The 16549-nt window shown below is 44.3% G+C and overlaps 2 protein-coding genes across 2 annotated transcripts in view; one reads left to right on the top strand and one right to left on the bottom strand.

The window, feature by feature from the left end:
• The window catches only part of STMP1 (short transmembrane mitochondrial protein 1), a 12213-nt gene extending 7884 nt beyond the window's left edge, over window positions 1–4329 (top strand). Inside the window, exons 2-3 of the mRNA XM_081800037.1 lie at window positions 951–1004; window positions 1951–4329. Of these exons, the coding sequence (XP_081656163.1) occupies window positions 951–1004; window positions 1951–2025 (129 nt within the window). The 3' untranslated portion in view covers window positions 2026–4329. The remainder of the gene's footprint in view (window positions 1–950; window positions 1005–1950) is intronic.
• A 3275-nt stretch (window positions 4330–7604) lies between these two features.
• The window catches only part of SLC13A4 (solute carrier family 13 member 4), a 42645-nt gene continuing 33700 nt past the window's right edge, over window positions 7605–16549 (bottom strand). The window contains exons 12-15 of the mRNA XM_081800907.1: window positions 16282–16507; window positions 12844–13005; window positions 11527–11664; window positions 7605–9499 (exon numbers count right to left, since the gene is read on the bottom strand). Coding sequence (XP_081657033.1) covers window positions 9362–9499; window positions 11527–11664; window positions 12844–13005; window positions 16282–16507 — 664 coding nt within the window. The 3' untranslated portion in view covers window positions 7605–9361. The remainder of the gene's footprint in view (window positions 9500–11526; window positions 11665–12843; window positions 13006–16281; window positions 16508–16549) is intronic.

The raw sequence follows: 16549 nt of genomic DNA, 5'->3' as shown, positions 1-16549 counted from the left end.
AAAAAAAAAAAAAAGAAAGAAATTAGGCATCCCGTTGGAGATTCTTAATTATTGGAGGAAAAAAACTCAGGGAATTAATGGATCATCATTAAACTCAAAGTTTAATGAGCTTCGGTTCTTTTGTGGTGAATGGAGTGCTTTAAATTTTCATGAAACAGGTTTTGTTCAGGAAAATAGTCACCCAATGGCATAAGCATTTGTAGTTCTCTAAAAATCATGCCTGTCTCTCCTCACTGAGTAAGAGCTGGTTAGGGAATCTTTGTCCCCCCCCCGTCTTAAGTGTTCTGCCCATTAGGTTCCACCCATGGCAGAGTGTTAAGCCATATGCTGTCTCAGTTGTACGTCAGCGTTTCCCATGCTCTTCTGTCATGATACATTTTCGGTTTTGAGTGTGAATCTAATTTAGGTTCTGTGTTCCTTTGTTGTGAATGACCCTGAAAAAATCACTTCGTTATCCTGGGACTCAGGTATGAAGAGACTGAATTGTGAAAATCTCTTCATTGTCCAAGATAATACGGTTTAGCTGAGTACTTTTTTTAATGGGATATTTTTAATTTGATGTAGCAAGAAGTAACAATACTTATAACCAAAAAAGAGAGAAAGACAAAAAACAAATTACTTTCAACAACAAAATCATCTCTTTGGCTTAGGTTTCTGGAACTGACAGTTAAGTATTTATGGAGGTTGTGAGGGGACAGGGAGAATCTAGGGTAGATTTGTTTAGTGCTGCCATTTATTTTCACTTTTGTATGCTCTTTAACCTTTTGGGAGAGTATTTCTGTGTTTATTTTATAGAAGAAAACTGAATCTCATACTGCCTAGCCCTAGACTGGAAACTGGGGTCTTGAACTGTCCTGAGCTCCTTAGACTATTGTCTATATAGTTTGGTTTGGTATCAGATGGCACAGAGCTTGGTATCCAGTGTAACTCTTCCTGTTCTATTCTTTCAGCTTGGATTTACTTTTGGCAACGTGGTTGGAATGTATCTGGCTCAGAACTATGACGTAAGTGGCCATATCCATATCCACCCCGATTCCATGTCACAAATTTGTAGTGATTTGTCTTTGTTAAAGTCAGGTACGCCTTCCAGCATAAATGAAATCCATAGACCTGAGGAAAATGTCCTGAATTTTGTAGAAAGAGTTTCCATTGTTTGAAAAACACATCTCACAGAAGCATCTGTCCTCCATTATCACCACAAGAGGGCAAAATCCCATCAATTTAAGATGGTCTTGTGATCCTGAACTATGTTTGTTAGCCCAGAGTAATTAATTACTAAGTTGGAGTCTTCTTACAGTTCTATGGAAAATTATGTGATAAGTGGGAATTTAAAGACTAATTGGTAGCGTACTACCCGCTACGTGGTAGTAATGACTGAGAATTTTAGTGATGGATCTTTATAATGCAGCTCAGTTAAGGAGGTCAGAGTTTTGTGAAGTGAGGAGTTATATTAGCCTCATTTTATAGATGGGAAGTTGAAAACCAGGTGACAAAACTGTAAAGAGACGGAAAGGAAGGGGAAGGGGTGGGAAGAGGGAAGGAAGGGAAACATGGTATTAACTTTTGATTTGTTTGTGGTGAAGCTTTTAATGTGACAAAAGAAATTCTTTATCAACCTTCACTTGACTTATATGGTTTTCTAGGGAGGAGCTTTATTAATTTATATCACCTTTATTGTTTATATGTACAGCTTCTACTTGGCACTGGATTGAGGTGCTAAGTGAGTATATAAAAGGAGAAGTCAGAATCTGGCTTTCAGGGAGGGAGCATACGTTACTTTCCAACTTCTGAGATCCTTCTTATGCAGTTAGGAGGCTAAGAAATTCTATTTAGCAGGTCACTTTCAGAGAAAAATAAGGACTAGTGCAACAACCCTTTATTGTTGAAGAGAAGTAAAAGATTATTGATTAAGTTGATGCAAAATTACAATAATCTTTTTTCTCTTTAAAGATACCAAACCTGGCTAAAAAACTAGAAGAAATTAAAAAGGACTTGGATGCCAAGAAGAAACCCCCTAGTTCATGAGGCGGACTCCAGCACTGCCTTCTGGATGTATGGATTCTGCTGTTCTTGAGGGCCTCCTTACCATCTGAACCAAAAGCTTTTGTTTTAAATTCCAGCCTCAGCAATTTTCCTGTTAGATTCTGCATTGCCTGAGAGCACAGATGGGGCCACAAGTTAAGAACCACCCTTTTCCAACTTCCTCACCTCGTCCCTTCCTCCTTCCAGCCACTTGAGACGGCCTAAGACTGGAATTATGGTGCTAGATTAGTAAATGTGACCTTTAATTTGTAGTCTCTCCTTTATTCTTGGAATTTCTACTCTTTTCTAAAGAAAAATTGATGAGTTTTGTATAGCCGATCAGACACAAATAATGCTGATTACACAGCTTAGCGATTATAATGGGTGTTTAAACATTTGGTACTAAATTATGTTGTTTTAAAGTCATTAAAATTAAAGCCCAGAAGCCAGTTACTCCGGAATTATATATCCGCTTATTATATACTGTTGTCAGACAGCTCCATAAGTGCTAATTTAATCAGTAAATCAATTTACTACTCATTAACTGAGAAACTATATTCTGAGAACCCTGTCAGGAACTAGGGAGTTAGTTTAAAAATGTAAAATAATGGCCCTTATCCTCCGTAGAATTCATAGTCTAGTATGCATGTTTTTCCTTAATCGTGTCTTTGATTTGGCTCCTTTCCCTCAAAAGAATCCTACTTATCTTAGGGGATTACAGGTGCATTTGACGTTACATGATGGATAAATGACAAGTTGTAAAGGAAATTTTATGCCTCTTGACATTAAAAATGTATTTACATTATACCTTTATAGCGATTCTCATGAGAAACTTTGAGGATTTTTTTTTTTTTTCTGCAATCAGAAATCACCATTGTATGTTGACCCATAGGTAGGGACATCTCTTAAGTCCCTCATTTAGCAGGAAGAAGCTATGATGAGACCTCCACCCAATTGCCAAAGATTTGTCATTGTTGATCTGTCGAGGTGGAACAGAGAGGCCACTTTTAGGCCACAGGCTTGAGCAATAGAAACCTGAGCAAGGCAAAAGGGCCCACAGTGACCATCGAGCTGATGCATACAGGCTCATTAAGCCATAGGCCCTAACCGACCAATGGGCTACTTAAAACCAGTCACGGTCCCTGAGATTGCCAAAAAGGGAGAATTCCGTAGCCCCTTACTTCTCCCTATAACTGTGGCCCCTCATCACCACCTCTTGGCAGTCTCTCCTTTGCTGTCCTGCCCGTTGCCCCCTTGCAGTGTATTCAGTAAACTTCTGTTACTTTAAGAAAGAAGGAGAGAAAGAGAAAGATCACATTGTAATTTGTCAAATATATAATTAGTCCATTTTTAAAAAATTAAATGTTTATATACATCACTTGTACCCTGGGTGAGGATACAAAAGTGATTCAGAGCAAAGGCCCTCTCATACTCCTGTCCTTCAGCTCCTAGTTCCTCTTCCTGGAGGCAGGCACTATTAACAGTCTCCTGTATACTCTGAGAAGGATTCTCTGCCTAAACAAATACATGTGTGTGTGGGGGGGGTTTTACACAAATCATAAACTGTATTGAGTTCACCCTTCGCCCCCCTCCCCCCTCTTTTATTCCCCCTTAATGGAGATCATTCCATATCAGTATGTAAGGAACAAGAAACCTCTTTCCCTTTTTTGGCTACATGAGATTCTATTGAATGGATATACCATAACGCATTTAATCTGTTACTGATGAACGTTAGGTTTCCTGTCTTTTGCTGTTACAGTGATAACTTTGAACCTAAAGTTACTGTACATATCTGTGCAGGGTATAGCTATAAACTAAACCCTAACAGTATAAATTGCACTAACTCTAGATAAAGTCCCATTTGATTGTGTGTTTTGTTTTAGGGACTTGGCAGGCAGCTCACTGATAATGCCATTTCTGAAGACATTTTAGCAGAATCCATAAACTGAAAGGAGGAATTTAGAGACACTTTTTTTCAGACAGTGATGACATTGGTACTGTGTGATTCTAAAACAAAGGGGTTCTGCTTCTCTTTGGAAACAGGGATCTCTCATTCATGGGTATAGGTTTTATCTCTGGCAGCTTGTCCTGGTATGTGATACAGATTAGCAGCATATTATGCTTTGGCTTTACCCTAGAAGTGAGATCATGGGCAAGGGGCTTATTTTTTGACACTGTTGTATTCTCTAAGATGTGGACGCAATATCTACCTCACACGGCTCACATGAGAAACAGATGAGATTATGTGTGTGATGTGTTGCACAGTGCTTTGCAAATTGCCCAATAAATAATAGATATTGGTCCAAACATGCTGCTTTTGGTCAGAATACTTTATTTTTCTGCAGTCATTTTTTTGGAACCAGTTTATGAGCCATGCAAAATTTGTCATTCTGTGGTCACTCTCTTGGTTGCTGATGAAAATCTAGAGTATCTACCTTGATCATACCTCCTGGTTCACAAGATTTGATCTTGAATAACTGAATTGTTAGCAGAATGAACCACAGCCTTAAAGGATAAAGGTTTACCACCTTTGAGGGTATTCAAAATGCTACAGGTTTAGAAAGGGGCTTCCAAAGTGTGATTCCTTGTCACAGATATGGTAGCATGATTGCTCGTGTGTCGTTTACAGAGTGGCTTTTTAGGGATAAAGGTAATTTAGGTAGTAGGAGATTAAGTATCTCTATATTATGTCTAACCTCATTTGGATATAGGGCTTCCTCAGGAATGACTGACTCTTCCCTTTGCTAATAGGCTCATTTCTACCAGTGGGAACCATCCAGCAACTCCGTTCTTGCGTTCACCTTCATGTGAACTGCAACACAGTGAGAACAGGCTGCCTCAGTGGTCACTCTTCAAGTACCCTCTTCTAGTTTTAGGTTCTTGCAGCAGCGAAACGGGGCTCAGAGTTCTCAGGTGAGATTATCCTCCCTGAGATAGAGGAGGAGCTGAGAACCATCACAGATTTTAGGGTGTGGTTGAAACTTTGTAATGTGGGTGAGGGTTGCAGTGAGTGTGATTGTGGCACTAAGAGTTGCGTTCCCTGGGTGTTTTGTAGGGACTTTTGCCTCACAAACCATCAGAGGGATGGGAAGAATAACAAGACATACTCTTCTCCTTTTAAAATTGTTTGAAAACTCCTGTTGATGTGATTTAAGAAAACTTTTGGCCATACCTGATCATAAAAGGAAGGTTACCAACTGTACAGAATAGGACTTTAGGATTGATGTTGGGAACTTCATAAACACAATGAACTTGAAAAGTTTATCCTTAAACCATCATCCTCCCAAACAAAGGGAGAGAAAAACCCAAACAACTGTATTTAAAATCATCAAAAGGGGCTATATTTTAGGACTTGAAGTTACCAATTGATGCCTTTAGACATTTCTTTTGATTTGGTGTTTTATGCAATTAGGCAGTGACCTCCTGATTTAAAGGAACAGTTTCATTTTTTCTAACCCATTTATTCAGTTTTCATTTGTAGGACTGCAGAGAAAGTGCAGTGTGTGGTTTTTCTAGTTTGTAGAGCATATGTACACACGCATAATGTTTTCATTTCCACTACGCAGTTCACTCCCTAGATACTCTGCCGGTGTTTGTTTTTCTGCTGAGGTCTCTTGCCTTTTTAGTACTTCTTCTGGTATTCTCCCGGAAGGAACACCACAGACTGTACTGGAGTCCCATCTTGGACTCTGCACATAGCATTTCCATTCCTTACTCATGAATGAGTTCTTTTTTCCCTAGTGACTGTTAGGGCCTTGTGGAAGGCAACAGGGTGGTGAAGGGAACATATTTTGAGATCTTGCCCGGTCTTAATAGGGGAGTTTGTGACACTTAGATTTTCATGTTTAGTCTATACCTTTTCTAAATCTCCGTGCATCATAATTTAGTCAAGTACATTTTTTTTGCAAGGCGCTGGGAAATGACAGAACAGTGGGGTTTTATGGAAAGTGAACAGGGTGGGGCATTGCAAAGCTTGAGCCGTGGTCTGCTTGGATCATTGCCCAAGTGGCAAAGCCTTATGAAAAGGGCAGTGTGGTTGCATCATTCCTGCATGTACAGCTGTACAGCATCGGGACAAGAAAGAGTCACCATGTAAATGGCCGGGCAGTCGTGCTTGGAATTCGTTTAGTGAGGGCAGCCGCAGGATGGGTTACCTGTGTACTAGGGTTTTCTCTGGCCTTTGTGTGCCAGTGGTTTGAACATTTTGCTATACTGAGAGTTATTCTAATGTTTAGATGTACTTTTTCTTTTCTTCTCTCTTTTTTTTAAAGATTTTATTTGAGACAGAGAGCATGAGCGGGAGGTAGGGGCAGAGGGAGAGGAAGGGCAGACTCCTTACTGAGCAGGGAGCCTGATGCAGGGCTTGGTCCCAGGACCCTGGGGTCATGACCTGAGCCAAAGGCAGACACTCAACTGACCGAGCCACCCAGGTGCCCCCAGATGTATTTTTCAAACATGGTCCCTAAGTGTGAAGCCAACTGCATTATTTGGTATTCAACTGAAGAAACAGATTTATTCTGACATTTCTGAGGGAAAACTAGCTATCTTTTATTTACTAAAAGATGGTTCATGAGTCTTTGCCATGTAAATCCTAATATAAAAGATTGTACCATGTACTTCATGGGTGACTTAAAGGAATGTCAAAGGCAATTTTCATAGGCAATTAAGCAAGTTTGATATGTAATTGACTTGAAAATAAGGTGCAACTAAACTTAATGTCTTCATTTCTCAGTCATCTATAAAATGAGCTGGTATAGATGATCATTACTGCTTTCCATCCATATAGTGTTGTGATATTAGAAGATAAAAATCAAATTAGAATATATTTGCAAGAAACCCTAAGACTACTAATACTAAGGTGAGCCCTTACTTACTGTCCACCAGTGGAGTGATTTTAGATGACAGGAGTTGTTAGTCATCGCTGCCATTTTCTGTCACTGGAAGGAGCCGGCTTGGTTAGCCTGCCCTCTGGCTTTGGGAAGGAAGAGTGCTGCTCTTGGGAAGAGTCGGTGGAGCCGTCGGAAGTAAATGCTCTTTCTAAACTGAGTGCACTAGCCCTTCGGAGCATCTGGCTGCAGCCGCGGAGGGGAGTTGCACTGCTTCCCTTTAGGACTGAGTGAGGTTCTCGAATGAGGAGCAGTGGCCAGGAATTCTGAGTCCGCTTAATTCTAAGTCACCTCTTCTTTCTCTTTTTACTTATCTATACTCCCGGAATCTTATTATTTGCACCTTTGTCTTAATGTGACTAGAGGCTTGGTGGCTAAGTTCTGTAATGGGTCAGACAGTTGACAGTTTGGCAGCTTGACAATATGAGAACACCCTGACTTTTCTGAACATTTTATAGCAAAATAACTGTCAAGATGCTGACTCGATCAAACCAGCTACAGTGTACATAACACTAGTATTTTATTTGGGCTCAGTAGGTCTTTATTTTTTTTATAAGGAGTCAGATAACGTGGCCTAAGCCAGTTGATAGGGCAGAAGCAGTAATGTCCGTGGTTAAATCTGGTCAGTTGTGCTGTGGTCAGAGCATGCAAGTGTTGGCCGGCACAAAAGAAATTTTAGAACTCACAGATACTTGATAAACTAAGGGAGTGACTTTATTGATAAGTTATTGTGTGGGAAAACTGCCCATGCTATCAATAGTAACTTAAAATCAATTAAAAGAATGGAGTAACTGTGGGGTATTCCTTATCCAATAAGACCGATTTAGCAAGGAACTGGTGGTAGAAGTCAGAACTATGTATTGCCTACAAGCTGGCGGGGGGCTTGGGAGCTATATCCAGTCATACAGCAAGGACATGTGTCGTGGGGAGAATGGCGTGGTTTTCAGGAGGAAGCAGGAGGCCTTGATTTCCGAAGTGATTTTTTTCACGGGCAACATTTATTGAGTAGTTAGTTTACTATATTGTATAAGTTGCTGGAGACTTTCAGGAACATAAGACATCTTCTCTCCCCTCAAGGAGCTGACTTGTAGAAAGTGACTGATGCGTTTGGAACTTTCTGTACTTGTCTTCTCAGGAACGAACTCCTCATTACATCCAGAAGAAAGCTAGTCAGATATCATTAATAGTACTGTGGTCTTAATGATAGTTTTGGCCTCATTAATAAGACAGGTATGAGAATTTTTTCTCCCTCCCAACTGAACCAGTGCAGTGGTATTGAGGATTAGTGGTAAGTGATGAGAGAGACAGGTGTCCCCCGCTATCCAAAAGTAGATCATTCCTATGAAATCTTTTGTAAGCTGAAATGGCATCGAGCAAAGCAGCAGTTACCATTCATTTATATGGAAAAATATTTGAGCATTCGCAGACTCAAAAAGGAACCTCTCTTAGGCTTCTCTGATACCTTAGGACACTTGCTAACGGGGGCACAAAATAAAGATAAAGCCCAGATGTTCACAGCTCTGGCAGCTGGATGCTGAGATGCTGGGTGTTGTTTCCTGGGAGGGGGCATGGTGGCACCACTCTAGCTGCTCAGGTTGCGCACTGCTCCTCTAAGGGCTCGCTGCAAAACCAGTGCTGAGAACCAGGTTCTCATAAACCTGAAAATCCTCCTCAGATTTCTTTCGGTTAGCGAAAACAGGTACTGACGTAGGTCTTTTGTAAAAGTGAAGTGGTGTAACTAGAACTTCTGAAGAGCGGGGGATACCTGTGCTAACTTCAATGTGTCTTCTTCCTCTACTTTTCCTTTGACAAAGAGAACCCTGCCAGCGCCTTTCCAAGGGAGAACGCTGTTTCCTTATGGGAATTTGGTGCCAAAGGTAAAGAGAAGCCATTGAAGGGAGATGCTTAAGTAATGATAAAAGAGTACTGATTGCCACAAAGACGACTTACAAGATTGCCTTTTTGTGGTAAGAGCTTAGGATGGAAACACTGAAGAGAAAATTCTGGGGGAGATTTTCCTCTGAAAGAGGAGATGTACCTGGCTTCATTATCTGTGTGTAGGTAGAATGATTTGGATTTCCCCTTCAGTTCCTAAAAAGGGGTTCAGATATTAAGAATAAACCTAGTGAGGCTAGTGTGTGAGGCTTAGCCTCTCAGGGGCAACTAAGGTCTTCTCTTCCTGTCTTCAGAAAGAAGTGGAGAGCCCAAGATACAGGAAGTGAGAAAGAGCACAGGTCTCCCTGAACTATGGTGCTAAGGACGGGGGCAGAGCAGAAGGCACTAACATCCAAGCATGTGTTTTGATTGTCGGAGACTTGCTGCACTTCACTTGAGGTGGCAGGTGGTGGAATCTCCTGGTGTTGGTTGTGTGCTCCTGGTGGCTTTCTTGGCCTCTTGGTCAGATTCTGTTAGGTGCTGGCAGCTTCTTCAGTTGGACCATTTGCCCACTTGTGTTAGGCCTGATCAGTGATGTTACTGACCTTCGCCCAGGCTGGGTAAGTGTCCAAGTGGAAGAGGCTAACTCCCCATGTGTTAATGGCCACCATGACGATCACCAGGCCAATGACATTGACCCCCAGGCCAGCTTTCACCTACAGGACACAAACCAGCCCACCGTAAGTCACTGAGCAGGCAGCAGCACAGATCCCCTAGTGCTCCTCTCTGTGCCCCCCACCCACGCCTTGGCCCTGATCTGTTCAGTCACTGCCTGGGATCTGTAGGGTTGCCTCCAAGGGTAGTTCGGGACTGTGGAAGGATGGGAGAGGCCAGTAGAACCATCTCCACGTGGGTTCTCGCTCCCAAGTGGAGGCCTGGAAGGCGTGTACTTGGAACACCAGGTCTTAGAATGTTAAGAGTTGTTATACGCAAGGATCCTGTAGCTACATGATAGGGAAATGCATTAAGGCAGGAACTTCTTGGAGCCTTTATGGTGCTGACACATAGGGGACCCGTAGGAGAGGCGCTATCCTACGAAGCCTTTGCCACTGTGCACTGTTTTTTCCTTCCCAAAGGAACAGCGTATGGAAAGTAGTGTCCCTTGGGTTCACCTGGAGAACCAGGTCAGCTGCCTCTGCTCAGCCCTTCCTTCCATGGGAGGGTGACACACGCTAGCTTTGCTTCTTTCTGCTGAGGGAATGTCACGTCCATGACCCTGAACCCTCCCATTTCTGCTGTGGGATTGACACAGGCTGAGGGGGTGTGAGGGATGATGGCTGGCAGAGCCAGGCCAGTTGGAAAAAAGGACGGTAAGGATGGCTGGCAGCCTACAAGGGAGGAACGAAGCACACCGCTGTAGCCACCACGGGTCCACTAGCTGGCACTGAGTTGGGAAAGCTGTGAGGGAGAATGAATGTTCCAAGCAAGTGACTAGATGTGTTGCTTCTCTGCTTTCTGGCCAGAGCCCTGGACTTACTAATCATCCTGGCTACCTGGGCTTTGGGCGTGGAGAACTGCCCACGTCCCCTAGCCAGAGGAGGCAGGTTTTAAAGGGGCTGAATTCAAGTCATTTAGAGCTGAAAGGAACCACGCAGAGTTTCTAGTTGGAACCCCTATCTTACGCAGATGAGGAAATGGAGGTCTCAGGTCTGCCGGGCTGGGAATAGAACCCACGACTGGCTTACTTCTTGTCATCTGGTACCTTTGAAAGGCACTGTCTTTGATCACCTGATTCCAGAAAAGATGGTGGCAGGGGGCGGGGGTGAGTGGTGGGGGTGCCCAGAAGAGGAAGTGGGGGGACAGGAGAGTTGGGACCGAGCTCAACTCTTGAGCAGACAGGGTTGTGCAATAAGAGATGAGGGGGAGGGGGGGGCCATAGCTGTGCCCTCCCTTCCCTGAAGTATTACAGATGACTTCGATGAGTGGTTTGAATGGTAGAAAGGATCTGAATATCTGCGACCAGCCTGACGCTCTCCCTTTCCTCCGTTTGCTATTTACAGGGCTGCTGAATGTGTGAGACCCTCGGGAAGGGGGACTGAGCCCTATTTCAGACAGCCCAGCCCCAGTAATTAGGAGTGGTTTTCATCTTTCCCCCAGTGGCCTGGATATCCAGGAGCACAGCAGTGAGTATAGGTTGAGGGGTCGAGGGTAAATAGGCCCAACACTACAATCTGACCAGATGTCTCCTCAGCCATCTTGTGGGAGTCCAGCTGAGAACTAGGAAAGGAGGTGTGGGTGCTTCATTTTGCCATTGTTGCCTCGGGCTTCTTGCGTTCGACGGAGGGTCCTGTCCCCTCAGACCTTTCACCCTAGGTTCCTACAGTTTCTCCTACTTCCCTTCTATGAGTAAACTGGCAGCTTTTGCAATGAACATCCCACCTGGTCCAGTGAAGAAACTGGGGCAGAGCCTTGTGCCTTCTCACCCTGGGCTGCATCTCGGGTCTGTTCCAGCTGTCTCTGTCTGTGTACCCGCTTTCTCCCGGAAGGGTGGGAGAGCATATTCTTGCTATTCTTGGTGCTTGTGGACCAGCTGAAGGCCTTTTTGCCAGCACCATTGTTTCGACCACACTAGACTGAGTGTTGACAGATCACAGACACTGCTACAAAATGATAAGCCTCAGGAGAAGGCTGTGGAGCCACTCGTCCCTGTCCTCACAGTAGGAAGAGGGCATCCACGACTTACCATATCTTTGATCTGGCAATGCCCATAGCTGAAGACAATGGCGTTGGGGGGATTGCCCACGGGCAGCATTACTGCAAACGAGATGCACATGGTGACTGGGATCAGAGTGTAGAGTGGATTAATGTGCAGCGTTTCAGACTAGGAGAAGAGAGAATTCACAGAAACATCAGCGTTGAGATGCAGCTCTCATTTCTTGGGCTTCACATCACAAACATGCTTTAAAAGGTGGCTTGACTTTGGCTAACCTTGGCTGGTTATCATGTGCTGAGGGCAGTTAAATCACTACTCAAGGGGCTCATGCTGCTCACTCCCATGGAAACATGGGCTCTGAGTTTCTTCCTAGAAGGGATGTTTGATTTCTTGGTGCTGGTCTGATTTTATCCTTTAGCTGAGAGATTCATTCTTCAAACTCAAATCTCATGAATGAGCTGCTTGGGTTGAGGTAGGGGTCCCTCATCCTTGGGGTGCAGAACTAAGGTGTTTTTCTAGGTGATGTTTGCTTTGTATGGGATTGAAACCCATGGTCTTGCCCTCAGTGTTGCTGAGTTTTAACTAAGTGCACGCCAAGGCTCACACAAATGAGATGATGGAGGGAGCGGTTGGAAGGAGACACCTGAGCAAAGAGCAAAGACAGTGGCTGGGGGTAGTCTGGGGTTAAAGCAGAAGGATATCATTTTGTTGGGGATGGGGAGGAGCCTTCATTTGATAGGTTTCCCCTCACTAATGGGACAGATGCAGCATTGTGTCTGGTCCGTTACCTCGGGGCCTGCTTAGCCAGGCTGAGATCTGGGAGTTGCTCCCCTCCTCTCATTCATGAATAACAAATTGTTCTGAGACCATGAGATGAGGCTGGCATTGCCTCAATTCTCAGACCCCCTGGACTGAGAAACTGGGGGGAGGTGGTGATGATAGAGCTGTGGTCTTGGTCTTTACAGCTGAGTGTACCTCTGGGAGCATTTTGCCCCCATTTTCTGTAGTTATTCCTCTGGCCCTACTCTTAGGTCTTAGGAGAGAAAGAAATGATGATTGTGAGGAATTGGAATCCTAGGGTTTTAAGGATATTCTGTGCATTCTTGTTTCCATTCAGGACTGCCTCTAAACTAATCCTAGTCTTTCAGAAAAGGGTTTCTAGAGCCCTTGCTACCATTTATCTGTCTGTCTGTCTATCTATCAAATTTGAAACACTTCATTTCCAAACTACGGCTGGAGACCAATCATTGAGGTCTGGCAATGACCAGAGGAGAGAGTACAGCTGGGGAGCTGCTCCCTGGGCCCGGGGCAACCCCTCCAGACATCTGGGGGCCCTGCCCTACTCACCAGGCTGCATAGGATGGGCAGGAAGATGGTGATGGTGGCTGGGTTGCTCACAAACTCTGTGACAATGGACACCAGGATGCATGCCAAAAGGGTGACAGCCCACGGTGGGAGGCCACTCAGAGACAACATCTGGTGCCCAATCCACGTGGAGAGGCCAGAGCTCTACAGGGAGACGGGTGATACAGTAAGAAGAGAGGAGGAAGAACACATTCTCCATGGAATTCTTAGACTCCAGGAGGTCAGGGATGTTGGGGGGCTGGAAGGAACCACTAGGAGGCATCTAATTTGCCATCCTATTTTCAGGCAGACTGGACCCAGAAGCATTACTGATTTGATGATGGAATCATTTTTACAGCCCAGAAAATTCTTTATGATTGTAGTAACATTCAGTCTTAGGGTTTCCTGGGCAGTCATCACAGCGCATGGAGAGCTGTCCATCCTAATGGCTATGATTCTTCTCAGGATTCTGCCATGACGGCTTGGCAGGGGCTGGAGATCTTTGGGGCAACGGGCCCTTCAACTTCAATCTTATTACTCTCTCCAGCCTCTGACATTCTCACTCTGTGCATCCAGTCAGCAGTGATTTTGACACAGACTCCCCAATGTAATCCTGAATTCTCCTTTTGAAATCTAGCTCTCATCACCTGTGAAAGGGGGGAAGATTATCAACATCTTTGGACAGTAACCTTTCCTGTGGCTTGTGGGGAGTCAGTGGGCAGGGCTGAACATTAGAAGCTTTACATAGAGGGAGTCCCAGTCTATCCGCACTCAGTGGGAGGGTGCCACCTGGCTGGCCCACAAAGCTGGTCATGGCGGTCCGGCCTGTTTCAGGTTCAATCTCATCATGGCTGACATCAGGATCTACAGTCCACCAGTGCTTTTTCACGACACAAGATATGAAGGCATGGTGCCACTCTTGAACCTTTTCCGTTAGCAAAATTTATATAGATCTCCAATAAATGAATATTTCCCACTTGGAATAACTTCTTTGGTTAGAAGTTGTTCCTTTGTCAATAGTGAAGATCCCTCCCTCCTTCAGAAAATTAAAGGACACAGTTGAGTTTTTGTACTAAAAACCTCACGTTGTCATATGCATTCGCTGGCCCTCCCTGCCTCCTCCTCTCCCTTCTATGGCTGACGTGCTCTAACTTTTCCTGCTTACCCTAGAGACTGCCAATGCACTACAGACCTGGAGAGTAGGGCCCAAAGCAAGGTGAGACATTTTATGATTCCTCAAGCTCTTAAGTCCTACTCATATTTTACTATTAGAGACAGCCTCACCACATTACCAGCAGGCTGATTTTTCTCCCCTTTTCCGAATTCACCAAAGGCTATTTGATCTCTGCTGTGGCCATTTTACCTGGGAACATTTTCTTTCTTTTTTTTTTAAGATATTATTTATTTGTCAGAGCACAAGCAGGGGGAGCGGCAGGCAGAGGGAGAGGGAGAAGGAGGCTCCCTGCTGAGCAGAGAGCCCAACTACGATGTGGGGCTTCATCCCAGGACCCTGGGATCATGACCTGAGCTGAAGGCAGATGCCCCCTGGGAGCACTTTCTTTTCTCCTTTTGCTCCACTGCCTGTGAGCTGCAAATCCAACATGTGGGGACTACAGCAATTCATGGTTGGTACAGAGCTTTGGGGCCGACAGGAACTCTGTGATTGTTACCTCTTATAGCACATTAAACCGTACCCACTGGACAAAGGAGAGGAAGAGCAGTTAGCTGAGTGGAAACAGTACTTATAAAGAAATGGAGTTCCACTGATCACATTATCCAGATAGTACTCAGAAGTAACATGAAAAAAATTTAATAGCAAATTTTTCCAGAAGCTATTTTATATTGTAATTTGAAATAAATTGATAAATTAGATTGCCAAGTTAGAAAAAAGCACAACAAAGGAAGTCTTTTGTTTTTTTTTTTAAACCTTGATACTAAAACATTTTACATTGGATTTTCCTCATGTCAAGACTGAAATTATTTCAAACTCGGTAGGAATCACCTATATCACACTTGAATTATATTATTAAATTAGTAGAGTCAGTAGATTTTACAGAAATATCAACTATGCTATCTGTAATACATACAAAACTTTGGTTAAAAAAAAAATCTTTCCAGGCTAGACTCAGGGGCCAAAACTAACAACTGAAATTCAATAAAGATAAGTATGATATTTAGAACTTGGAATTAGAAATACCAACAGCACATATACAGGATTGGCTGAAAGATGGGACGTTTAATAGTGGCTAAGAATGAGGGTTTTAGTTGGCTGCAATTTCAATATAAATGTTGACATGAGTGCCAGTGAAGCCTTATAAAAGCTTCCATATAAATACAGATTGGTGCTTGGATCAGAGGTGAGAGATGGGGCTTGGGTAATATGACTGCTTTACTCTGCAGTAGACTGACCACCTCTGGACCACGTTTAAATAAGGCCAAGGGCAAAGTGTCGTGAGGCTGAGGAGAGAGGCCAGCATGGTAAGGGGTCACTACTTCTTGAAGAATGGTTGAAGGAATTAGGGAGTTTTTGTTGGGGGGGGAAAAAAAAGGTCTAAGGGGATCTAATAACTTTTTATGACTTTAATAATTATTACCTAGGGTGGGGTTCCAGAGGACAGAGCCAGAGCCAAGAGTGGAAGACATATAGAAGATCTGAGCTAAAAGTAAAGAACAATTCTTTGTTCCCTGCTCAGGGAGTGCTCTGTCACTGGTGGGGTCCAAGCCCAGGGGTTGGAATTCTCTCAACTGGGTAGGAGATCAGACTCGGTGTCCTCCAAGGTTCCTTCCAAGTGGAGGATTCTGTGATATTATTACTGATGCAGATAGCCTTGACCTTCAACGAATGGGCAGTCAAAAAGTGAGCCAAGTTAATGAATATAGCGAAAGTCAAGGGAGAAACAGTGTGAACCTGATTCATTTGGGGGATCGTTTCCTATTTCAGGAAAGGCTAACACTTTAGGAAATTCAACTATTTCCCACCAGCCCCTTTTATAAGGTCGCATCCCAATTCCTCCCAATCAGAAAATCAGGGCCTATGAATAGCATTTACGTCAGCTTTAGCATACATTCTCCAAAGGGGCTCAACATAAGCATGTGGACTGACCGAGGGAGGGACAGCTGGCTGTGTGTAGGTGTGGGGTGTCTCTGGACCCTTAGAGACACATCTCCCACCACCGTCAAATGCCCCGAAGGACATGGCTGTAAAGTGCAGTCAATCTTTTGCCTGTGGCAGTGTGGGCCGGTGAGTGAGGTGGGAGTGACTCCCTAGCACGGCTGATCTCAGCAGCACCGGCTTAGAGGCTCGGGGCAGGGCAGGGGATCCACGCCTGGCTCTACTGTTCCCTCGGTGCCTATGAATCTTCCTCCCAGAATCAAAACGACTCATCAGGGAAAGCTGCTTAAAAAATCTTTGGCCCAAGAAGAACAGAATTCAAGAGTTACCTTACTGCCAGAAGCCAGAGCATAGCCTCCTCCCACCAGAATGACAATCTCCCAGGGCATGGTCTTCTGGAAGTCCTTCCACGTGATGATGGGCTCTGTCCCCAGCGAGGGCTCCCGGTTCTGCCCTGGATCACAGGTAGACAGCGGGAGAGCCGGATGAATCCTAATGGGTGGGGCTTGGGGAGACAAGGGCCTAACTGATGCACCGATGATTTGGGAGGCTGTTCTGCTATCGGGGGGGGGGGGTGGGGCCGGGGGGGGGGGACCC

Source organism: Leptonychotes weddellii, chromosome 12, assembly GCF_054177405.1.
Source record: "Leptonychotes weddellii isolate Sample4059 chromosome 12, ASM5417740v2, whole genome shotgun sequence".
Taxonomy (NCBI): domain Eukaryota; kingdom Metazoa; phylum Chordata; class Mammalia; order Carnivora; family Phocidae; genus Leptonychotes; species Leptonychotes weddellii.
The sequence above is the reverse complement of the archived record's forward strand: the minus strand, read 5'-3'. Positions and strand labels throughout refer to the sequence as shown.